This window comes from Dipteris shenzhenensis, chromosome 7 (genome assembly GCF_047967505.1).
Source record: "Dipteris shenzhenensis isolate YYH24624 ecotype China chromosome 7, Dip_SZ_1.0, whole genome shotgun sequence".
Classification (NCBI taxonomy): domain Eukaryota; kingdom Viridiplantae; phylum Streptophyta; class Polypodiopsida; order Gleicheniales; family Dipteridaceae; genus Dipteris; species Dipteris shenzhenensis.
In genome coordinates, this window is record NC_141602.1 from 12,547,635 (window position 1) to 12,574,103 (window position 26,469).

At 44.0% G+C, this 26,469-nt stretch overlaps 1 protein-coding gene across 1 annotated transcript; it reads left to right on the top strand.

Annotated features, from left to right (window-relative positions):
• The first annotated feature begins 793 nt into the window (after window positions 1–793).
• Window positions 794–7,362, top strand: LOC147899961 (pentatricopeptide repeat-containing protein At3g03580-like). The gene is made up of 5 exons (XM_087377153.1): window positions 794–979; window positions 1,967–2,045; window positions 3,857–4,044; window positions 5,259–5,283; window positions 5,444–7,362. Exons 1-5 carry the CDS (start codon window positions 794–796, stop codon window positions 7,360–7,362), a joined length of 2,397 nt encoding a protein of 798 aa, XP_087233279.1.
• The last annotated feature ends 19,107 nt before the right edge of the window (window positions 7,363–26,469 follow it).

Below are 26,469 nucleotides of genomic sequence, written 5' to 3' on the forward strand. Positions count from 1 at the left end.
TACGAATCCTCTCAACTTGGCTCTGATACCAATGTAACGACTCAGAGGGCTCCCTCATGATTTTCCACCCGACAACGACTAACCAGAGTGCTCCCTTCAGATTATTCCTGCCTTTCCTTTGTGGAGCCTCTCTCTAGAAGTCTCCCCCATGCCCAGTGCATGCCATGTGGACTCCTTGGGATGCCAAGTGTCATTTCCAAGCTCCTTACCCTTTTAACCTCTCTTGGCATCCCTCTTAATGCTAGATCTATTTTGTCTAGGCATTAATTTGCGTGTCCACCATTGCACTGTCAAGCCCTCTTGACCTCAGCTTTATGCAATTATGGTTGACGTAACAGAGTACCTACCATAATGGTGTTTAGGTCTAATTCTTTGTAGTGGCCACATGGCAATTCTTCCATTAGAAGGTGGTTTTGGGGAGATCCCTTAGCTAGGCATCAAAATATTCTCATTTGAGTAAGATTATTGTAGTTGGTCTAATGACCCGCCGATTGCTGATCCAACCATTCCAAGGCCTAACTAATGACTCAATAGCACCCGCCAGTCGATAGAGTGCCCTATTAATTAATTAGTTCACGACGGGGGAGGGTGCTATTAATTTGATTAAACTAAGGTGATGTGAGAATTGATAATTTGATTATAAGGTGCCACATGTCAATATTGCAAAGTGTCCATATTTTCCAGATCCTTCTGTCCTCACCGCCTCTGGTGAGTATATGAGGGGAGTGGGGGAGGGAGGGAAGTAGAGAGGGGGAGAAAGGGGGGGGAGAGGGAGACGAGGTGAGAGGGAGGGATGGGGGTGGCGGAGAGGAGAGGGATTGTGGGTGAGGAAAGGCAAACTGATGGCGGTGATGTTGAGGATGAAGGTGGCAATAAAGAAGAAGACTATGGCGATGGAGAGGGGAGTGGAGGGGATGGAGAGTGGAGTGGAGAGACTGGTGAGTGGAGTGGAGAGGCAGGGAGTGGAGTGGAGAGACTGGTGAGTGGAGGCATGGAGAGGCAGGGCAGAGGGTAGAGCGAAGGGAGACGAAGGGGTGAGATGGAGGGAGGCGAAGGGATCTATCCATGGTCACATGGCACGCACACACGCGATGTTCTATGATGCCTCCATCATGTGCGTTCATTGTGTTACCTAAGTGAGTAATCAACGACGACACATACACACCTCACCACATCATGCGCAGCATTCCCACCGTTGTCCGACGGCTGATAATTGACGTCGGTTGTGGATTGAAAAGTGGGGCAACTGCCTCTAACACGTTGCTAGGTGGCCCCGGCTTCCTCCAGGATCGGCTCCTAGCATAGACCACTTGGTCTAGGGGGTCACAGTCTTCCACAGACAGGTGAAGCCCCCACAAACTTCGTCCACTTTGATTTGAGGTGTCCGTCCACTTGCTTATTCGCATCCGAGCGCATGTGTTAGCTCTCATGGCTTGCAATAGGTGGTCCTAGGTTCAATTGCAGCAGGAGACTAGATTGGTCTCAATTACATGAAAATCTTTTTGTCGGGCATATGCTGTGACAAATGCCAATAGTTGGAGAGCTTGCACATCACCTTCAGCTTCTTCCAGTTCTTGTGTCGCCATGCTATTTCTTCAAGGGGTGTGCAATCTGGCATCCTTCTTTTGAGCAATGTTCTTGAGGACCTTTCTGATGATCTTTCGAAGTCGGTAAACTCGTATCATATATGCCCAACACTTAGTTTCATGATGACCACAACCTTTGCATTCCTTACAAATGATTACTCTCCTGAATTACCCCAGATGCCAACCCAATGCAATAGCTTATCCTGGCTCTTGTCCATCTTGCTATTTGAGAGCAATATTGCACTCCCAACACAAAGAAATGTTCTTGGGTGCAACAGCAACTCATGCCGATTTCTTGGTGAAAAGGAATTGGCTCAAGTGGATGGGAAGGGTGGGGGAAACCAGTTTTTGTAGGGGTTTCTGATCGATCTATCTTCAAGGTGAAGCAAGAGCAGCTGGGAGTGAAGCAAGAGCGGCTGGGAGTGATGTCAACAGAGTTTGTGGAGAATACGGGTCACGGCAACTCAAAGATGATGCAATGATGGAGAGACTCATTGACGAGAGAAGGAGCATGGTGGGAAGTGGAGGATGATGGAGGGATTCAAGCACCAAGCGTGATGGTCACGGTGCCTTCTCCATCTGAGTAGATTTTGATGCAAGAGGGGCTGGGAGTGAAGCAAGAGGTGAAGTGGATCGACTGGAACACCAAATTTTGAGCACCATACCTCATCCACTTTGTGGTCTTGGGACAACGTAGACACTACCTTGCTGCTGCGAGTGGCTTCTTCTAGCAAAATGGGAGTAGTAGTGCAGTAAGGCACACCATCAAGGTAAGGGGGATCTTCATCGTCACACGGCAAGTTGAGGGCCTTCCTCCTTCATTTTGCGAGCACGATGTCGGCATGGATACATTTGGTAGCGAAGGTAAAGATACGTAGGATGTATAGATGAGGAGAGGGCATCTAGTCCCTTAAGCCTAAGAGGGCAGTGGACCGTGAGCACTAAAGTAGTGTCAATAGAGTTTGTGGAGAAGACGGGTCATGGCAACTCAAAGATGATGCAATGATGGAGAGACTCGTTGAGGAGAAAAGGACCAATGGTGGGAAGTGGAGCTGATGGAGGGATTCAAGCACCAAGCATGATGGTCATGATGCCTTCTCCATTTGAGTAGAGTCTGATCAGTTTATGTGACATGTGGTTGGCAGTGAGGAACTCTCTTAGTGACACATGGCTAGCAAAGAGCAGCTCCAATTGTGTGACAGGTGGCTTGTTAGAGCTTCCCTCCCTTGTTAATATATAGTAAGAAAGGCATGCTAAAGGGGGAGGGCCTAGGGGGAATAGGGACCATTTGAAGGGGGCTTTAAAGAAGAAGGCACGTACTAAAGGGGGAGGGGGAAGAGGGATCATTTATAATATTTTAGTTAGTACTAGGTATGCTCTTCCACTCTATAGCTTAGTGGTAGGGCTCACCTCTGGGAAAGACAACATTGTGGGTTAGAATCCTACCCTCTTAAATAATGTGCACTCTTCTTAGACATAGCTTAAAATAAATTAATTAACCCAAATAAATTAATTAATCTATGGATAACCATAAGTTAATTAACCTCTATGGTCCAAAACAAATAGGATATAATAAAGTTGAGCGAGTATGATAAAGATGACATAATAAAAAGTGAGTATAGTAGGAATATAATAAAGTTGAACAAGTATGATAAGATGACATAATAAAAAGTGTGATCTCCCCTTCTTATCTTACTATATATTAAGGAGAGAAATACCATAACTTCCAGGTGGCGAGGATATGGAGGTTGGGAAAGTGGCTTGGGGAGGATTCTAGAGGTTCAGAGAGAAGGTCTGGAGCTTCAGACTCTAGAGAGAGACGGAATGGAGGAAGACTCCAAAGAGGAGAGGGCTTTCGCGAGATTGCCACATGGTGTAGGGTGGGCGCCATCAGTGGAGTATGAGAGGACAGGGGCAGATGCGCAAGTGCCAGTTAGTGCCCTCGCGCAGGCGGCTAGAGGGACCAGAGCCGCCAGAGGGGCTAGAGGAGTCGGACACCAGTGCACAACGAGCCACGTGCCAAGACAGAGCCACATGGACCACGTGGTTATTGCAAAAGACATGTCTGCTAATATGCCACGTAACAAGAGCGGACACACCGTTGAGTTAACAGAGTGCCACGTGGCACGTCGGTGAGGGTGGGGGGATGATGTGGTGCACTGCAGGGCGAGGTGGTAGATCATGTCACATTGGAGTAGAGGGGCACACCAAGTGGCACGACAAACGATCGTAGATTGAGCCAGACTCAGTTTGACACGGTCACATCACAGGAGATACGTGGCGATGCAGGAGATCAGGAGATTGCGTACACCTTGAATGCGAGGTGATGTGCCTTGAATACGGTGCAGGCTTCTCTGATGTGGCTGGCAGCGAGCATGATAGCTTTTGTCTGTCAGTAGCAACTGGGTCTCGCGTAGACAGCCGCACTACTGACGCATGGTGGTTGAGCAGTGGGATAGTGAGTGGGTGGTGGCATTGAGTAGCGGCGGGTTGATACTGGAGAGACACTACAATGCCACATGGCACCACGAAAAATTCCCTGGGGCGGCAGATAGGAAGGCAACTCCTTGCGGGGATGAACATGTGGCGGGGCGTGGGCTAGACGACCAAAGGGCCAAAGGGGGGTAGTGGTCCAAATGTGAGCTGCGGCAAGTGTGGAGCAAGGGTGACGCTATGCATGGCGGCGTGATCGGGTGTGTGGACGCACGTGGAGGCTGACCAGGAGAGAGAGAGAGAGAGAGAGAGGGGGGGGGGAGGTAGGGAGGGAGGGAGGGGAGAGCAAGAGAAATAAGAGAGAGAGAGAGAGAGAGAGAGGGGGGGGGGGGGGGGAGGGAGGGAGGGGGGGGGGGGAGAGAGTGAGAGAGAGAGAGAGAGAGAGAGGGGAGGGGGGGAGGGAGGGACGGAGGGGGGGGAGAGAGAGAGAGAGCAAGAGAAATAAGAGAGAGAGAGAGAGAGTTATGTACATAAAGATTATTATTTATATATTTCATATTGTGTGTGTGTGTGTGTGTATGTAGAGAGAGAGTGAGAGAGAGAGAGAGGGGGGGTTATGTACATAAAGATTATTATTTATATATTTCATATTGTATATGTGTGTGTGTGGGGGGAGAGAGAGAGAGAGAGAGAGAGAGAGAGAGAGAGATGTGTGTGTGTGTGTGTGTGTGAGAGAGAGAGAGAGAGAGAGAGAGAGAGAGAGAGAGAGGGAGAGATGTGTGTGTGTGTGTGTCTGTGTGTGTGTTGCTCCTTATGTCTAGTTTAGGGTAATGTGGTGCTCCTAATGCCTGGTTGCTATGATGCTTTTCCACTGGCCATCCTTCACAATGTAGGTTTTAGTGTGAGTTTTATTTCTAGATATGCACTTTCTGCATAGCTTCTTGGCAAGTTGGACTAAGGTTTCTTAACGCAATTTATGCCCTTTATTCTGATTTGCACACATTCTTCATGTCTAAGCATGAGGACAAGTTAGAAGATAGTGTAACAAATAGGTGACCCCTCTCCTACTCAAAGACTCATCTAGTTTATTGTATGGAAGCATCCCAAATACCCATCATTGCTGATGAAGGTATGCCCAAAATGTGGGTGTCAAATGGTGGACGTTGAGAGCCAGAGGAGCGGGTCTCTAGCCGGTCGTAGAGAGCGGTCATGTTACTGGTTATGTGAACTGATTTACAGTTTCCTGGCAATGGAGGTCGCAAAGGTGATTAATCAACCAAACTGACCGTTGAAGCTGAGCTCTCACGCGAATTCCTGGCTTTTGCCATGCCATCTTGCTGTGCTTTCAGGTAAGCTGTTGTGGTCTCTCTTCGGCCACCAGACAAGCTTTTGAATGAGCTCTGCACTTCCCGAAGCTTTTGCAGTCAGCAGAAACTTACATAGAAGCCTCGCCACAACATGCCCACCTTGTCATTCCTTCTCATCCCGTGTCCTTGCTCGTAACCTCTCCTATGGATCTTGGAGGGACACCATAGATCGACTCGACACGCCTGACGTTCAGCCCGACTCCCATATTTACGCGTCTCTCTTGCGGTGCTGTGGTAGCTCAAAGGCCCTCACAGAGGGTAGACGCCTTCATGACCACCTCCGGAAAAATGGGCTGGAACTGCATCCTTTTCTTGGCAGCCTGCTCGTGCAGATGTACGGAAACTGCGGAGCTTTGAAAGATGCACATGGATTGTTTGACAAACTGTATGATCGGGACGTTTTTTCCTGGAATTTCATGATAAGAGCCTATGCCCGGCAGGGGAAAGTGGAAGAGGCCCTTCAGCTCTTTAAGCAAATGCAACAGGAAGGATTAACACCCAACAAATTTGTTTTCGTTAGCATTCTTTCTGCATGTGCTTGCCAATCTGCCAGAGATGAAGGCACGAGGATACATGCCCGCATCAGGGACAGTGGACTTGAGTCGGATGTTGTAGCCGGCACAGCCCTTGTCAACATGTACGGAAAGTGTGGTAGTATAGAGGATGCACGAACCGTTTTCGACAAAATGCACGAGCGGGATGTAGTCTGCTGGAATGCAATAATTGCAGCGTATGCCCAGCATGATGAAAACGAAGGTGCTTTCTACTTGTTTGACCAAATGCAGTGGGAAGGTGTCATGCCGAACAAGGTCACCTTTCTCAGTATTATCGATGCCTGCACTAGTGAAAAGGCCTTAGCCAAAGGCAAGCTGATACATGCCCAGATTTTGGGGAGCGGACTGGACTCGGACGTTGTTTTGGGGACTACTCTCATTAGCATGTATGGCGAGTGTAGGAGCGTGGGAGAAGCGTGGAGGTTGTTTGACGGTTTGGATAAGCAGGATGTGACCTTGTGGAATACCATGATCTCAGTATGTGCCCAGCATGGGCAGGGTCAACACGCTCTCCAACTCTTTGACCAAATGCACCACGAACATGTAATGCCTAATGAGGCTACCTATGCCAGCGTTCTTTCAGCTTGTACTAGGCAATTGACCCTAACTGAAGGCAAGCGAGTTCACACCCACATTGTTGGTGGTGTGTTCTCGTCCAATGCAGTAGTTAGGAATGCTCTTGTCAGCATGTATGGCAAGTTTGGCAGGCTGAAGGATGCACGGAGCATATTTGATGGGATGTGTAAAAGTGATTTAGTCACATGGAATGCTATAATTGGGGTCTATGCCTTACACGGCAAGGGTAAGATGGCCCTCGAACTTTTTTACCAAATGCAGCAGGAAAGAGTAAAGCCTAACAAGGTCACTTTCATCACCGTTCTTGGTGCATTTACCAGCCAGGCATTTTTATTTCAAGGCAAGCGATTGCATGCATGCATTGCAGTTAGTGGATTTGAATCAGACATTACTGTGCGAACTGCCCTTATAAGCATGTATGGTAGGTGTGGTAGTCTAGGTGATGCTTTAAGCATTTTCAAACAAATGCAGGAGCGGAACTCTATTACTTTTGCCAGCATTCTTTCTGCTTGTACAGGTCAGGCTGCTCTAGTGGAAGGTAGGTGGGTACATGAACAGATTGTAGGCACCGAACTTGAGTCGGATATGGTTGTAGGGACTGCTCTTGTCAATTTTTATGGCAAGTGTGGGAGTTTGGAGGATGCACAGAGCATTTTTGAGAAATTACCTGTGCGAGATGTATATCTTTGGACTACCATGATTGCACTATATACACAAGATGGGCATGGCAAACCTGTTCTTGAACTATTCCGCCAAATGCAGAAGGAAGGAATAAAACCAAACCTAGTAACCTATGTCAACTTTCTCTCTGCATTTAGCCATGTTGGACTGTTGGATGAGGCGTAGAACGAAGCAAAATTTTGTGAATGATGACAAGGGCATTGTTCTCGTCATGGGGATCATTGCGATTGTGTGCATGACTGCTGGTGACAGAAAACTTGCCATTTGAACTGGATAAGCGTACATCTGCCTGTCAAATATGCTTATTTGAACCAAACCGGAAATGAGCACCCTAAAATGGTGCTACTTATTTTTTATGGTGCAGCTGGCAGGGAACGATCAACAAGAGTGTCCTTGTGGCAGTAGCTAGATGCATGATACTGCACTCACATGTGATAGGGCATTCTAAAAGGGCTGAATTGATCCTTACCCAGGTGATTTTAATACAGCGTAATCGGAAGCAAAATGTGCAGGAATACTTTCATGAGTGTAGGGCTAGTTCCCTTACATACACGTGGGGAAGTTTTCTGCATATGGATGGTTCTTGCACTTGGAGTGACACGAGGGGTTTACACTCTTTAGTTTTCCACATTTGTTATTTTAGCTGTTCGACAAGTTCAAGGGTTGAACAGCTGGTACTATTTCCTGGGGGCAGCTAGGTTTGATTCTGGCTGCTAATCAAGCTTAAGCTGGGATGGGAAAACATGACTCATAGGAAGCATCCAGTGAGTACGCATTGCTTAATGTTTGTGTGGCGTTCACCTTCACCATGGTCACTTTTATGAGTAGTAGACAATCTGAGGCTGCAGCACTTTCTTGATTCTTGGGCAGCATTGTAGTTGAAAGTGGTTCTCCTGTCAAAATGTAAAAAACACCTTTTAAAGAATAGTCAGAAACTATTCACGACCTAAGCAATATTTGTTTTCACATATTTCTATGCTGAAATCCTTGAATTCTTCATACCATGAGTATATCTACTCCAGCAGTAAATTTCAAATATTCTTTCAATTTTTGCTCAGGTATGACCTGAGTAAGAAAGATCTTGGAACCCTAGCCTTAATTCAAATTTTCAGTATCAGTAATTTTTAATGACATTTTGAAAAAGCGCAATACGTTTTTACAGCAGGCCTATTTTGGGAAAAGCATGCAGCTTTAGAAAAGTGGCCATTTTCAGATACATCAGTTCGTGTTGAGTCAGCCTTTGACAACTTCTATGACAACGTCTACTTCTGAATTTTCACAGTTGCTGAATTCAATTGCAATAGACCTTAATTGTGACCAAGGTCCAAGGCACGTATGGATCTTGAAGTGATTGCTATCTCGCGATTATGATTTGAGATTCAGGAACTAGGCCGATCTGAAGTTGTTTTGTGTGCAGGATGATGTAGATTGAGATTGTTATTTAGATCTAGATTATATGTCTGACTGAGACTGAGACTGAGTACCTTTTGGGATTTATACTTGCATGATGTTTTGGAGGTAGAGCATTGACATGACTGGATGGTACTTCAGACTTTCTACTCGGAAGTGTTGAGAGAGCTCATTTTCTTGATATAGAAATAAAGCTTCAATACTCTCTTCTTCTTATTTTGAAATTGCCTAAAAATCTTGACTCCTGTGCATTGGCACCTCACATGTTATATTAGAGCCCAGTTCAGGTCTTGACTTTTGTGAAAAAAAGAATTTTCTTTTCATAACTTTGCTGATGGGTTCAAAATACATGATGCAATTGATTGACAATTAGTTTGCAACAATCAAAGTTTTGCAGAGATAGAACGAGATATTATTAAAGCAACTCTAAGCTCGTCTCCTATCAAGAAAGGCGAAGGAGGTATACCTTCCGAAAAGAAAAGCCTCCAGGACTAATTCAGCTGCTGCAAACTGACCTAAAACAATTAGAGGAGATGGCAGTGGCACGCAATTGTCTTCAAAGATTCGGAGATCCAGATCACGACAAGCTGCATGAGGTCATCCTCACAAACGAGGTGTCATTTAACCTCCATCTCACAGCAGCAGAGCTCCATTCATAGCTACATCTATAGGGTCCAACCTCACCCTAAAGTGAGGCTACGGGGTTGATATCATGTCAAAGATAAAAGAAGCCACATCAGCATCTTGCAATATCATTTGCACAATCATCACAGGTCATGTTATTGTATGCCCTTCCATCTCCTTTAGGGACCTTCCCATTGAGGCTGCTCTAAAGCTCTCTCTTGGTTCAAGGTGCTTGAGAAGGTTACTAGGGCTTTCTTGGAGCTTTTACAACTTCTAACTGTTCGAGAGCAGCCCTTGGGTTGTTGGCTCCTCTTCAAGGAGAGCCTCCTTGGCAAGTCGAGTAGCTTCTTGGAGCCCTTGGCATTGCTTGCAATTGGTTCATGGGATTAGGAACTAGCTTGCTATTTGGGAGCCATCGGGCACAACTGTCTGAGGATAGTGGATGGAGTCCTAGACACCTTGGGTAGAGCCTTCCGAGGAGACTTGGATAGGGTGGAGCACAAGAAGCCTAGTAGGACGACTTTGAAAGACCTCACTTTGCGAGAGGGCAGAGCGAGAGGCGGCTCCCTAGTCCCAAGGGATGCATGTTAGATATGCTCAATGGCCCACCCTCTTGGTAACCACCAGTGGTCCAAGGTGCTCAAGTTGTAAGGCCCCCATATGAGGAGAAGCCATGTGTGAGCCCAAGACACTGGAGGGATCGTGAGTTGCATGTCAGATGAGGTTTATCAATGAGACCTTTGATGGTAGAAAGGTGATCAGGTAAGCTGGTAGCACAACGAGGCACATTGTCTTGATTGTGTGGGAGCCCCTTACTCTTGCTGGGGCCTGGGAGCCAGCTGGCCCCCCTGGTGGGGGTTCGGGGACGGGAGTCCCCGAGGTGACGGTATAGGGAATATTCCTTGAATATTCCATGGACGACTAGTCGGTTCCACCAACTAGGTTGACTGGTTGCTTCATCGACTAGGTTGACTGGTCGGTTCCATCGACTACGTTGATCCGACTATCGCCCTCATAGCTATAAAGAGGCGACCTCCCCAGTCCATTGTATCTGATCAGATTAGATCATATCAGATCTTCTAGCTAGTAGCTCTTCACCTAGTATCTGTCTAGATCGCCATCTAAGCTCCACTGTGGGAGCGCACGGGTGGACGGAGCCATCATCTGTACTACATCAATATTGAAGGAAAATTTTGTTCGTCTTCAGTTTGCTGTGTACTCTCTATTCTTTGTTCAGTTTTTGTTCCGCTGCGCCGTGTAATTTAACAATGCAATCGAAGGGCTTCCCAATAGGCCAGCCTCAGACTCCGAAGGATGAGACTTTCTTTAAAGATCCCCAGTCCTCGGGCAAGGGTGAGGTTTTCTCCCCCCTCCTCAAGCTACGATCATGTTGTGGCTTCCTCCTCTCATTCGTAGCCTATCCCCCTTCATTTGCAGGATTCTTCCTTCTCGAAGCAGCTAGGGTCGGGTTGCTTGTTCTCCTTCTAGCTTATAGGTCGGAGGTCCCGTGCTATGGGCAATCCTTACCGAGGGAGTTTTGGAGGCTTGGACCGTGGAACTACTAGGAGATGGATGAGTATCCTTTTGCCTTAGAGATGACAGTGATGATCTTGTAGCCCGCAAAAAGGATTCTATCGGAGTGATTGTTTCTCGCACTCGCTCTTTCTGGGGCTTCCACTTTGCCTCCATAGGACAAGAGAAGTGCACCCCCTCTTTGTTTGATTGTATGATGACTCAACATATGTTTTGCATGATGGAGGAGTGGATGGCCCCCTAGGGGATGGATCTCTGGATTGCCAACAGAGACTTAGCTACCTTTCAGCTCAGCTTCTGCGTGGATAGGCCGGACACAGGCATGTCAATGCGGGTGAATCCGGTGCAAGCCATAGGGACAGCTCATGCAAGCTGTTATGCATTGGTGAGCACTAGGTATTGCATCATATCATACGTAGTTCCTTTGAGAATTAAAATGCTCTGATACCAAATGTCACAAGGTTGAGTTCTCACTCTCTCCTCTTTTTTTTTTTTTCCAAGTCCTCAACGCTTGTGTTGGGTCCCCTCGTGGATCTTCTACTCCTCTTACTTGGCTTGCACTTCAAAAGGTCAGGCTTGTGTACTCCTATGGTCTTGCACTCTTCCTTCAACTATAAGCCATGACAACACTAGGCTTACGACCACCTTTTTGGAGCCACTAGCATTTTGGTAGGTACCACGATGTCTAATCATTCAAAGATCGTACTACACCTAGAGCAGCCTTGCAGAGGACTCCCCCAGAAAAGAGTCTGCATTCTTATGCTAGGAGGAGGAGATTTGGTGACAATTTGAGATCCCACCAGAGGGAGGTAGGAACCATAGTCGATGCGATTCAAATGACCTATGAGGAGCTATGGTCTCAGGCTCTCTGTTGGTCGTATCTCCTTCAAGAGTGCGAGAGAGCATTGAGACAGGACCTAGCTTCCATAGATCTTCTTAGGGAGTAGGACTTGGGCTCTTAATGGCTTGTGGATGGGTAAGAGTGCGCACAGTTCGACCTTCAAGACACAAAGATCCGTCGAGTAGTATTTTCTAATGACTCATCTAGGGCATGGCGAGTACAGCAGGGTTTCATGATGACCAAATAGTTTTTTTAGGCCACTAGGCCTCAGTCAATAGGGACACAAATATAGAGATTGAGCGATGTGAGTAGATATTGGTAGGTGCACTCTAATACCCATGAGATTCTAGAGATGACCACAGACTTTTATCAATGCTTGTTCCAGTCCAATGAACAATCTCCCTTGGCATATGCAGCTTGGAAGGCAATTTGGGTCCACATCTCGGTAGCTCAGCGAGCATGAGTAGGCAGATAGAGGAGCCTTTTTGCCCCACAAAGGAGCTTTGGGAGGCCTTGAAGGCCCTCCCACTATAGAAGTGTCTTGGAGAGGAGGGATTGAGCTATCCTTCTTTAGGTGCTTCTAGAAGCATATTCACACTCCCCTTTGCTTGGCCTATTAGAATATTTTTGAGTCAAGTTCTTTCCTGTAGTCTTTGAGCCATTATTGGATTTTTTTGATCCCAAAGGGGTATTTGCATGGGAATGTGACATGCCTTTTATGCTTTTTAGTATGTAGGGAATAGCACATAAAACCATATTCACATTTTTTAAAATTTAATGTAGAGGTCCAAACGTTCTAGTAACGTACAATCCTTCCACTTGATGGCTAGTACGTGGTTACACCCAACTAGCACATCACATCTCTCCTGATCTCGTTTGGGTTGCATTCCACCCTTTTTGAATTTGTGTAGCGCATTCTGCCCATCACTGTCCCTTAGTCGCTCACTTCTCACAGCTTAATCTGCCTAGCAAGACCCAGCTCAATTGTTCTCTCGTCTCAGCTACTCTCATTTTTTCGCCCATCACTCATAAGCAAAAGAGAGCTTCTCTCTCATCACCAAACATCTTAGCTACTCACAGAGTTTTGTGCCCATCACATAAATCTTCTCCTTGAAGATGCCACCAAGAAGTGTCTCTCGCTCCAAGATTACCAGCCCCCTTGTAGGATACTTTCTGCAAAAATACAACTGAATTCAGCTCTGTAAATAGATTGAGCATGGGGGGATTGGACCCTCACAATCTATGAGTGGGTTTGAAATATTTGTCTCATAGGATGATTGGCGGCTTTTCTTCAAGCCTTTTGAGACTAGCACCTTGTAAGAAGGTGAAGTGTGGGGGTGTTTATATTTTGCGATCTTTTAGTGCGAGCTTTTTCAAAAAATTGCAAGCTTTTAGTGCAACCTTTAGGCTAAAGAGTCATCCACTCTAGACTTAAGAGATTGGATCTGGATTTCTATGGAAAAAGTCACATCCCATTGAGAGATATTTGGCAGAGATGCCAATGGAAGATGCCCTCAACCACCTCAACCAATTAATGAGGGAACAAAAATGGGGGCTCTTTCTTGATGTGGGCACTCTTGAACATGCTCTCATCGTCACATACATGGAAACATAGGCCTTTTCTCATCTTTTGCTCATGTGGTCTCTATCGCTTTCACTCCCAGCTTTCTCCTCTCCCACTTCCTTAAGGACCCATGATTTCTCTCTCCTTCCCTAAAAGATACATTCCCCCATTATAGAATATGATCCCTCTTCAATACTTTAAACATAAGGCTTACTAATGCAAAGCTATACTCTTTCTTATTTAAAGCAAAAACATTTCAAAATGAGTCTAAATGTCTATTGCAAACCTTGTATACACATTTCAAAATGTAAGGCTTTCTTTTGTGAAGCTATATTCTTTCTCAGTTAAAGCATAAACGTATCAAACGAGTCCAAATGTCTAATGCAAACCTTGTAGACATTTCAAAACAAGTCTAGATGTCTGGACATAAAAGGAGAGGAATATGTCAAAACCACACCGATGTCTAATGCAAAGTTATATGTCAATAGAACGTAAATGTAAATGTTGTTGGTTCATAGAGTGAACAATGAGACAAAGATGAATCACAATGAACTTCTTTATTCATGAGTGGTTACATATATAGGCAACTGCCTCCATGTTGGTAGATCCCAGATCCACAATCATCTCCATGATTATCTCAATCAATCACCTCCTATGATCACTCCAAATCCACACCACACCAACCTGACATACCTAACTGCCAAGTCATTAGAACCTTCTAGCACACCTGCACACTCACACACTCCTTGCTTAGGACTCCTAGCCCATAGGCACACACACACACATACATCAATTTGTCCTTCATTCCCCCCCACAAATTGATGACCTCATCCCTCAGCAGTAGTACATAGGATGCTCCATGGCTTGCCCACCATCATGTGGCAATACACATGGCCCCAACCTGTGACTCACTCCTAGGACTCTTGGTTTACAACTGGGAGATAGACAATGACTATGTATGGAAATCCCCATGAGTCCAACAAGGAACAAATCTCAAACAAAAGACTAACAATCATTTAAGGATGGACTATCCATGGGAGAGAACCATTATTGACCTTACACACAAATAACTTAGAAAACATATGGATTCTCACCTTTGTCAAAATTGACTTGGGTGTGGTAAGTAGTGAGAGCTTTAACATCCTCTGGTTCTTCTTCTTCTTCTATCTTTGCTTCTTCCACAAGGATTGCTGAACATCTCTTCTTTGCATAGCATTCTTTTTCAAAATGTCCAGGTTTTCCACAAAAGTTGCACTTCATTGTGCTCTTGCCCTTGAAGTTGCTGTTGGCCAAATATGCCCCATGTTCTTTGTAGTCACTTCTATTTTTTATTTTCCTTTCCTCTTCCAAGAGGGATGCCTCAATTTCCACCAAACTAATCTCTAGTATATTGATGAGTGTGGTGACAATAGTGCCATATTCCTCAGTTAGGCTTCTAAGTAAGATAGCAATTACAATGTCTTCATCAAGATTAAACTTGATCCCAGATAACTGAGTCAGGATTCTCTTCATGGAATTTAAATGTGAAGAGATGTATTCTCCTCTATCCAATTTTAAATCAAAGAACTTGATGAGCAAGCTAAACTTAGAACATCTCCCCTGTGCTCCAAAAATGTGCTAAAGATGAATCCATGCAGCATGAGCAGTCTCACATCCATCAATGTGGTGGATAAAAGAATCACTCAATCCAAGAGCAATTATGGCTAGTTCTTTTTCATTCTTAGGAAGCCATGAAGCTTCTCCTTCCCTAGTTGTAGGTTTAGTTTCTTTTCCATTAGCCACCTTCCAGATCCCCTTTTTCATGAGAATAAATTTTAGTTTGGTCTACCAAGTGTGAAAACCCTCTCCCTCAAACTTATCTATTTTGATCTTGGAGGCCATTCGGGAAGGTCTTACCAATTTAATGGCATTGTCTAATCCCTTTACAAAAGATCAATATTTCTAAACAAAGAAATCACCTTCACCATATAGATGCAAATTGCTAGATAAAAATTCAGAAAAACCTAGTTGTTTGGCATATGCATAACTAGTTGGCATCTCCCACAACCTCTTAACTGGGGTCTTCTTTACCTTGTACTCCTTGTAGTCTTCTTAGCATTGGAAGAACTTTGAGAACTTGGCCTGTTGTCAAGAAATCAATATCAACTGAACTTCAAAGAACATTCTCTAAACTGAAAAAGCAATCTTTGAATCTCTGATCTGTGCTTTAACTCCTCAAGCATCACCTTAGCATTTAATGTAGCATCAAATTTCAAAAAAATGTATAGAAATGCTTGCAAAAAATAGAGGAACTTTGGAGGCTTGATACCTCACTCCACATAGCATCCAACTTGGGGCTTTTATTACACAATCAGAGGTACATAGGAAGGGAAGACTCAATACAAATCTGAGGCGAAATGGCACGTCACACTACCCGAGGCAACATCTTCTTCAACTGAGAAAGCCATGTCTTCTCTAAAACCGACTGGTTTTTTGTCAATTTCTCCTCATTCTCTTGACCATTTGCACTTAGGTTTCACCAATAGGTAGCTCACAGGGTCGCCTAAGTTGTCCTCAAAGCATTTGAGGAATGGTGGCTCCAGCAAGCTCAACTCTAAGAAATGGCGCAGGATAAAGAAAGAGGCAGCACAGGCTATAGAAGCTTTAGTTCCATAATTCCTCCCTGGTGGAAGTGCACCCTAATGAGGGGAAGCTACAGCAGAGAGGGCATGAGCAATGGTGGCTTGTAAGTGGAGAACAAGCTTAAGGCATTTTAAGAAGGAAGGTAGAAGAGAAACTCCATTTGGGGAAGAAGAGGGAATCTTCTTGGAATCTCTTGGATTCTCTTCCTTGGCACTAGGATTCTCAGCAAGATCTGATATCACATGTTGGTTGATAGAGTGAACAATGAGACAAAGATGAATCACAATGAACACTTCTTTATTCATGAGTGGCTATAGGCAACTGCCTCCATGTTGGTAGATCCCAGATCCACAATCATCTCCATGATTATCTCAATCAGTCACCTCCTATGATCACTCCAAATCCACACATCACACCAACCTGACATACCTAACTGCCAAGTCACTGGAACCTTCTAGCACACCTACACTCACACACTCCTTGCATAGGACTCCTAGCCCATAGGCACACACACACACATACATCAATTTGTCCTTCAAATGCAATGTAGAGTCCATGGAAACTCAAGCTCCCTCATGACTACTCCGAGTTAGAATTAGATTGCACATCCTGAAGACATGCATGGTACATGTATGGATCCTTGTCCATGCAAAAACAATGTCGAAGCAAATCCTTACTCTCAAAACCAAGGCCCCACAACCTGCAAACACATCCACAATAGTGTCTCCATGCTCAGTGAATGTCTTGAGAAGCCACCTACACACATGGCAACCACACATAAGTAAAGTAGCTATTGGAGCTTAAACAAAGACGAGCAAGTAAACGTTTGTTCCCTTACTGAAAGAACAGTTGAGGGTGCTTTGCTCCACCACGAATAAGAGTTGTGTTGGCCCTTGCCGATGAGTCTCGCCTTTATGTAATGACTCCATGATAGTGCTTGTTTGTGCTTTAAAGAGCTATGGGTCTACATCCTCACTAGCGTCTCTATCAATCGCAAGCATCGGATACCCATCACGATAAAAAATACTGAGAAGTATGTCATCAACCTACATCACAAACAAGTATAATTTGCAAGACATTTCATAGGTACAATGGCCTTGGATGCCGGGACCCTATAGATGGAAAGCACTGAGATTCAAGTTTCATTACCTCGTCTCCTGTGTCTTGGTAGAAGCACCCACCATCCAACAACAGGGTGATGGTACGATGCAATACAAAACCCTTTTTGGCTGCATGATGATGGACAAAAACAAAATGAGCAAGCAAGCAACAAGGAATATAAAATCCCTCATGGGCAACAAACTCATTTGCAAATTTGGCCATTGTCTTTGATAGGCTAGGTGAGAAAATGTTCCACTCGGGACACTTGAGGGAATCAATTTGTGCCACTCCCAGTGACGCTAGAAAGTCTGCCCAAACCAAATTGGCCATTGGTATGCAAGGATCTCCTTTGTAGGAAAGATCCTTTGCATTCACCTTGTCAAAGAAAAGCAACAACCTGCGAGTACCACCACACATTCTCAAAAGCATAAACAATTTGACGTGAGGAAAAACTCCAAATGAAGACAAGGATGCACATACTCCTAGCGTCCTGCATCATCCATGGCTTCCACATTCACTAGAAGCACACCTAGTAGTGTGAGCTCTTTCATTCCTACAGATCCAAAGAAATCTTAGCAAGATTTCAATAGTAGATGACATAAAACACACACAGGAACAAATGCATGAGCTATGTGATAGCAACCTGTTTGTCGTGTCATATGCACATTTCTTGAGGTAGTGGCTACCACTTGTATCTTGGGGTCATCCCTCATAAATTCCAATTGACGTATTTTCATCCTCCTCCTCCTCTCCCTCCTGCACACCCGTAATAGCTTGAGACTCTTTTGGTTGTGCATAAGCATCCTTCCCATCCATATGCGCTCTCGTATCCATGAACTCTTCATGCATTGAAAGCCACAACAATGTTCAATTAATCAATAACAATCAAATTAACCCCAAAAACATCATTATGCATCAAGTTTTATGACACTCATGGGCATACAACTCATCCTCTACTGTAATAGCAACCATGCCTTTTGTGTCCCAATTGTAATTGAATAGAACTTGAAAAAATCCATCACCATTGGTTGGATTTGCCATGGCTAGATACTTGTAAGCTTGTTCTTTGAAAATATGCTCCACACTTTTCACACACTGGACATGCTTTTCAGAATTTTCAACTGCCTCATCTAAGTCTTTTGAAAGGTCTCCTATACGTTTTCTCATAGCTGCAGTGAACTCATCCTTTGACAAGCAAACTCACATTAGAGAGCGATGAACCATGAGACTTAAAATATTAAAGATGAGACTTAAGATATTAAAGATGAACCTTCCAAACAAGCTGGGCAAGCATTGTTGCTAGAGCAGTGTACCAAGGTTGGTGGTGGCAGTTCTTCACCTTGAGAGCCATCTCTATCTCAACCCACCACCTATCCTCGGGAGTTAAGAGTTCCAACAAGGAGGCCTTGTTGGCCATTCCAAACTTCTGGAATAAAAAATTCTCGTGGCTAAAGGAAGGACCACATGAGTCCTTGCTAGGTTCATGCAATAAAGAAAACAGATATCACCACACAAAGAAAGCCGAAATGTGTCCATAGCAAAGAATATATTTAATGCTACATTTACCAATTGGTTGCATTCAATGCAAGAAGAAGTTCGCCTTCTTTATGCCTATCAACCTCCAAAAATTGACACCTAACCTGCACATGGTGAGATAAAGAATGGGAATAGGTTGCATGCACATACAAAAGAATCACTTTGTCCCAATCCAGTTTCTTGAATACAACAAATACATCACAATAATAAAGCATCTTACCCTCGTGTATTCTTGCAAACCAAGCTTTTAGGCGGTGGTTGCCATTCCACAACAAAAAAAACTTCTCTTTCAAATCTGCCCATTCATCATTAATCTCTCTTTCGAACTCTTCATTCACACACCTCCACATGGGACCCCACTCTTGCAAGTCCATATCTGTGACTGCAAGAGATCCTTCCCCATGTCTGCTAGTGGAAACAATAAAAGGAGCACTTGTTCTCACATACCCGTTCGAGTCAAAAAAAGATACCAAAGATTTCACCTCATGTGTTGCTATCCTGATTGACTCATTTGGCACCAAACGGCATAGAGGAATCAAAGGAGGATTTGTCATCCGCTTGACATAAAATCCATCAAGCACATCATGTAGGATACCCAATGGAATTTCTTTTCCTAAGACCTGCGTGTGACTCTTGTCATCTTTATCTTTCTTCCCTGACTCTGCAACCTGTCCTTCATGCTCATTGTCTCCTCCACCCTCATGTTCACTATTATCCTTCATGTGCATTTCCTGCACCCTACCATCTTCATGTAAAGATGTCTGTGGTTGCAAGGAAGTGATAGTGGCATCATCCTCCAATCCGGAGTGTGGTGCAACCTCGACCCTTCCTACTTTGCTTTTTCTTTTTTGTGGTGTACGTTGGACATTCCTGGAGCTAGCCTCCTGATCTCTCCATTTTCTTCCATTCACAGTTCCAAACCTCAATTTATAAGTAGATTGCACTGCAATTCCAAACAAGATGCATGTTGAATTCACTTAAGATGCAAGTAAATTCTTAGAGCAACGAGAGAAATCAAGGTGAGGCGAGTAATTTGACTTGGACTTGGCCCCCTTAACGGGTCCATCCCAAGCTATAAATTAAAGATTTGGCAATGCTTGCCAAGATGTCTGGGAAAACATCAATGAGTTAAGTTTTACATTGATAGCTTGTCAAAACATTCTAAAAAAGCCAATAAGAAATTTTGTAAAAGAAAAAATTTTCTAAGTACAAAGAGTTTACAAGTGGAATTTGTGCATACGAGGAGTTTACAAAATATGGCAAAAAAGACTTTACAAAGAGTTTGCAAATATGGTACTTAAAAAAAAAGATTTTATAGTTTTCATAGGTGGATCCAATATGTACATACGAGAGAGGATTGCATGATCAAAATATGCCAAAAAAAGGGAGGTCTCGAGGCTCGGCTAAGACCTGCGCATATAAAAGAATCACTTTGTCCCAATCCAGTTTCTTGAATACAACAAATACATCACAATAATAAAGCATCTTACCCTCATGTATTCTTGCAAACCAAGCTTTTAGGCGGTGGTTGCCATTCCACAACAAAAAAAACTTCCCTTTCAAATCTGCCCATTCATCATTAATCTCTCTTTCGAACTCTTCATTCACACACCTCCACATGGGACCCCACTCTTGCAAGTCCATATCTGTGACTGCAAGAGATCCTTCCCCATGTCTGCTAGTGGAAACAATAAAAGGAGCACTTGTTCTCACATACCCGTTCGAGTCAAAAAAAGATACCAAAGATTTCACCTCATGTGTTGCTATCCTGATTGACTCATTTGGCACCAAACGGCATAGAGGAATCAAAGGAGGATTTGTCATCCGCTTGACATAAAATCCATCAAGCACATCTTGTAGGATACCCAATGGAATTTCTTTTCCTAAGACCTGCGCATGACTCTTGTCATCTTTATCTTTCTTCCCTGACTCTACAACCTGTCCTTCATGCTCATTGTCTCCTCCACCCTCATGTTCACTATTATCCTTCATGTGCATTTCCTGCACCCTACCATCTTCATGTAAAGATGTCTGTGGTTGCAAGGAAGTGATAGTGGCATCATCCTCCAATCCGGAGCGTGGTGCAACCTCGACCGTTCCCGCTTTGCTTTTTCTTTTTTGTGGTGTACATTGGACATTCTTGGAGCTAGCCTCCTGATCTCTCCATTTTCTTCCATTCACAGTCCCAAACCTCAATTTATAAGTAGATTGCACTGCAATTCCAAACAAGATGCATGTTGAATTCACTTAAGATGCAAGTAAATTCTTAGAGCAACGAGAGAAATCAAGGTGAGGCTAGTAATTTGACTTGGACTTGGCCCCCTTAATGGCTCCATCCCAAGCTATAAATTAAAGATTTGGCAATGCTTGCCAAGATGTCTGGAAAAACATCAATGAGTTAAGTTTTACATTGATAGCTTGTCAAAACATTCTAAAAAAGCCAATAAGAAATTTTGTAAAAGAAAAAATTTTCTAAGTACAAAGAGTTTACAAGTGGAATTTGTGCATACGAGGAGTTTACAAAATATGGCAAAAAAGACTTTACAAAGAGTTTGCAAATATGGTACTAAAAAAAAAAGATTTTATAGTTTTCACAGGTGGATCCAATATGTACATACGAGAGAGGATTGCATGATCAAAATATGCCAAAAAAAGGGAGGTCTCGAGGCTCGGCTAAGACCTGCGCTGGTGCAGCACCTTGGTGAGCTCAGGGGCCTCCATATTTTTTAAAGAAATCCCAAAATCAAGGATGTGGTTAGGAGGTCCTAAGTTCATATATATTAAAATTGTAATGGAAACTTGAAGCTTAGCGAGGATTCCATGATCAAAATATGGCAAAAAAAGGAGGTCTCGAGGCTCGGCCAAGACCTACGCTGGCGCAGCACCTTGGCGAGCTAGGGGGCCTTCATATTTCAGCCAGCCATCCCAAGTTCAAGGCCTTGGTTAGGAGTTAGGAGCTACTAGAAGAGGGAAATGGGACTCTGCAAATGAACATCAGGGCTACATGAAGAGGGAAAAATGAGAGGCCTCCAAGCTCGCTGAGGGCATGCGCTAGCGCAGCTCCTCCAGGAGCTCGAGAAGTAGGTGTGGGTACATAGAAAGGACTCTCTGTAACAAGTAATACAGAGCCGATGAGAGTTTGGGAGTTAGAAGCAGCCTGCGATTCACATGGGAAGGGGACGTACGATCGAGACGGGAGACTTCTCGCAAGAAGCGGTTTCAGTAGAAGCTACTATACAATTGCAAGAAGCTGCATAAAATGAGAAGCTGCTATACAATTGCAACAAATCTATATCAAATGAGAAGCCTCCAAGCTCGTTGAGGGCCTGCACTGGCGCAGGTCCTCCAGGAGCTCGAGAAGTAGGTGTGGGTACCTAGAAAGGACTCTCTGTAACAAGTAATACAGAGATGATGGGAGTTTGGGAGTCGCCCATTTCAAAGTTTAGAAGCAACCTACGATTCACACGGGAAGGGGAGATGGGAGACTTCTCGCAAGAAGTCGTTTCAGTACAAGCTACTATACAATTGCAAGAAGTTGGTTTACACTGTACAATTGCAACGACGGGCGAGCTACTACGGTATTCCATCATATCTAACAACATTTGTTTACGTTGGCTTTCCAGGCTGCCCTCCTGGCCTCACGCAACTTCACGCAACATTCGTCTCTCGCAAGATTGTTCCAAAGACTGTCCACTAAAAGCTTTAAACGCTCGTACCTCCCTTGCAAGGCAAGCACCTTCACGATATTTGGCGTCGACGCTATGGTCTTTTTCCTCAGTGAGCCTGTTCTGGTTTGATGTTGGGAAGCCCAAAAGCGTGGCTTCGGAGGGGAAAATCTGTTCAGCCAAAGCTTGGGAGGGGAAAATATGAGGAGCAGGGACGGCTCTACAACCCCTTTCTCTGCCTCGGTAGCGGATAGTAGCTCTCCGAATGCAGAAGTCTGTGGCGGGATAGTCTAGACGTAATTGTCTGACATTAGCGGAATTTGGCTGACAATACCGACATAACTTTTTTCACATTAGTAGCCGGGAGCTAGCTGAGCAGTTGTGCTTGTGATTCCCTCGCTTGAAGTAATTCGTAAGCGGCGCTTTGCAGATAAACTACTGGCCAAATAATAAAACTCTACACGTTGGCATCGCAGACGAACTAATTCTCTACGTTGGCGTTGCACCGTAGCTCTTCCGAGAAACAACAAGTCGCGCGGTCCTCTCTCTCCTCACAAGTTTTTGCACTGCAGTGAGCTGATCATGCAATACGCAATCGTTAGATTGAATGGAGCTTGGAATACGCAATCGTTAGATTGCAATATTCAATCGTTAGATTGAATGGTACTTCGTAAGCCTTTGACCAGGTGAGTATTCTTCTCACAAGTTTATGGCAATTGGCTTATGTCAAGCATGTAAACGTTGCGTTGTTCTCATGGTAAAATTACGCTTTACATTTCTAGCAGACCATGGATTGACGCGTTGCTCGATTTGTCATTGTTTTTGCTTTTATCTTCGACCTTGCTTATATACGGGTGTGATTTTCAGTGTTCGGCGTAATGGAAGCCGACGCTTATTTTCAGTGTTCGGCTTAATGGAACGAGTTTAGTACTGATGCAAGACAGTCACATTTTGAGTGCCTCTTTTTTGGTAATTGACTATGCTCATCCCTCACTTCAAGTTGGTGGTGCTTTTTTCTCTCTTTTCTTGAGAGGTGAGTGCGGGAATTGAAGATTTGGACGAGGCATTGTATCCGGGAAAACATTCTTGGTACTTGTCTCTTATCCTCACTTTTATTAGAGAGTTAGCTCCTCTAAAAGTGTTGGAGGTGACTTCTCTGTGTCCCAAAAGTTTATGGTGCTACAGCAAGCTTGGCTTGCCGACGTGGCTCATGAAAACACGTTTCCCTGCATCACATGATCCCGTAGTAGCTCTGAAGCTTTGAAGGTGCAGCATCGAAGGAGGCAAGGAAATCTCTCTCTCTCTACTTTGGAAATGGAATTGGAAGTTGTGATTGATTAGGTTCTTGATGACACCTCCGCCATCCACTCCAGCAAGTCACTAAAGTTGACTCAGGGAAGGGTGATTGTAAGTTGCCAATATCTTCAGAAGTTTCGACCCCCCATGTATGATTAAATTAGCTTCAATGTTGTTATTTCTACTGATGATGATGATGGAATCTCTTCCATTCTAATAAAAGTGCCAAGCCAACTAGATGTGGAAGGTGATGAGCATTACTTGATTGACTCAACATTGTCCACCAAGTATGTAGTTGTCCTTGTAAGGAGTACTAGTAAGATAATTGACTTAGACAGTGTAGAAGTTCCATCTTCTTCTACTACTCCTAGACAGTTTGGGGCCTCCACTTCCAATATGGTGGTGGACTTAGGTTCTGATGATGTCCCGAGAGTCTCTCAGAGCATAATTCCTTCGGAAAGCTTAAAGAATAATGTTCTTCAGACTCACATTGCAAGGATAAGTCGAAGGATTGTGTGAATGAGATTCCAAGGCACTATAATGGGAGTCTTATCATGGGAGTTTCCACCAACCTTTGGCAAACTAAAGGCCACAAATGGCATGGAGCAAAAATATGATGGACATTTGTGGACTAGACCTACGACGACAAACATATCTGTCAATGCTAGAGTGAGAGTGAGCTACTGTGTTGGCTCCATTGAGTGCCGAAGGGTCACTTGTCCATATTATGATAATAATAAGAGGTATAATACAAACTTTTTTAAGGGATATTTGCAAAAGAAATGTGCTATTGGCCTAATGACATAAGAGGGTAAGAATAAGACTATATGTGATTATTGTAGAAAGCCTGCCTTGTCCTATGTCATGCCTCACATGCTAGCCCCATGAAGTGCAACCTGGCACTTCCAAGAGTCAGATAGAGAGGACCAGACAACTAGTTGCAAATGTTCTCAAGGTTGATATGAATGTTGGACCAAGGAAGGTGCAAATGTGTGTTGCAAAGGACCTATTGGTTGCCTCTCTATTCAGACCGGGTGTTGAAGAGGATACAACAGAGGATGATTCTCCAATTGGAGAAATTGAGCTTTCAAATTTCCTTGAGGAGCTTTTCCCACTTGTTGAAAATCAAAGGTACAAGAGTGTTTTATTTGGTAAAAAACTTCCAAGCTCTGTTGAATACATTATATTGAACTATGTTATGTTATGATAGGTTTAGAAGAATTGTTACAGAGGAAAAAAAAGCAATGATGCCAATGGGTGAAGGCTATGATAGCTTGTTGTTACTCAAAAAAAGATCCATGTATGCCTTCTTTCATGGGTCTCATTTCCCAGGCAAGGTACACATAAGGACAGACGTTTTGTGTTCAAGATGTCCACAAAAGAGTTTGCTTCAAGTGTGGATCTGGTAAATAGAATGAGAAGGGATCGTAATAGAGACTTGAAATGGTCATGGGTCCAATTCAACCATACTCACAGGGTCTTGTAATGGAGCACAATGGCTTGTCATGTATATGACTCCAGGTAAGTCCTTTATATGTACATCCTCCAAGGTTGAGTAACAGTTTTATATTGGGTGAAGGCCACTTCCACTAAGCACTGTATTTTCTTTTCCTATGTCTTTCATAGTGTGCAAGAGCTCATGACTATGCAACATGTGAGATGAAAGAAGTCAGGTTCTTTTTTGGGACATGCTGAACAATACAATGCGACAATGCGGATTTGAAAATGCAAATTTCTATGGGTTCATGGAAGATGAAGCACAAGCAAATTGGAGAGCTGTGAGAGCTGTTTACAATGGGGGACCCGAAAATAGAATGGTTGATCAAGAAAGGTCATGTATATTTCATTGGGCTCAAAGCTTGCAACATCACACTAGGAAACACATCAAGAAGGATTTGGGTGATGAGCATGTTTCCATGTGTGAGAAGTGGAGAACACGCAAGACAAAGGGAGATGCTATCATTGAAAGTCATAAGATAAGGAATTGTTGGTGGCGAGCAAGTTGTGTGGCCAAAGAAGAAAAGGATATTGTAGCCTTGGATAGCTGGTTTTGTTGGTGGGAGGTTTGAATAGCACATTCGGGAAATCTAATGGCCTTAGTAAGTATTAGACGTGGTGAACATCAATAAATAACAATTGGACTTGGGTAATAATCAATCTCCTTCCTCTTTGTGCAAGTGCAAAAAAGTTCAGCTGAAGAGGCTTACACTCCAAGAACAAATTTGGCTGAAAGTATGCATGGTAGTTGGCTTGCAGGGGAAGGCTACAAGTCAAATATCAACTTGTATGATGCAGGTGTGACAGATATGGCAAATTCCTTGTTGCAAAGTGCAAAGCAACATGCATACTTGACTGGTAAGCATGTGAGAGATGGACCAAGCTTGGAAACATTGATAAAAAGGGCCAGGGATAGGAACACACCAACTCCACCACAAGTGAGTCATGTTGTCCACAATTTAGTTGCTGGGACTCCCATGTATGAAGACACCAACAAAAATCAGGGAGATAGAGAGACAGTGTAGAGAAAGAGGCATTGCGGTGACAATGTTGATGTTGAGAGAACAACTCGGATTGACCAGGGTTTATCATGGAAAATAGAGAGAGAAAGCAAAGAGGCCAACCAATGAAGTTGAGATTTGGTTTTGGCACTATGGGCGAAGGAAGTGAAATTGGAGAAAGTGCGCAACAGCAAACAATGTCGCAATCTCAAATGTTCATACATGAGGAACATGTGCACAAGACTCTTTGGGCCATACACAGAACTCCTAGTAACTCAAGAATAAAATGCCTTAGTTGGACAGAAGGAAAGGTGAAGTGTAATCATCATATTAATCAAAGTTCTTCCATAAGATGTGTGGCTCCCTCATTCTACTCGGAGAGAAGACATCTAGGTCCTGGAGGTCAAAAGGCACAGATGATGTGGTTTTGCAACCATGACATCGCTCACATTTCACATCCTAATTGCAATATCACATGTGTTCCAGAGCTTCTAAGGATTTGGATTGTGGATGAGGGTAATCTATTGTGGATGAGGGTACACATATTACCAAAGAAGAGGGTGAAAATCTTGTGGCAGGTGG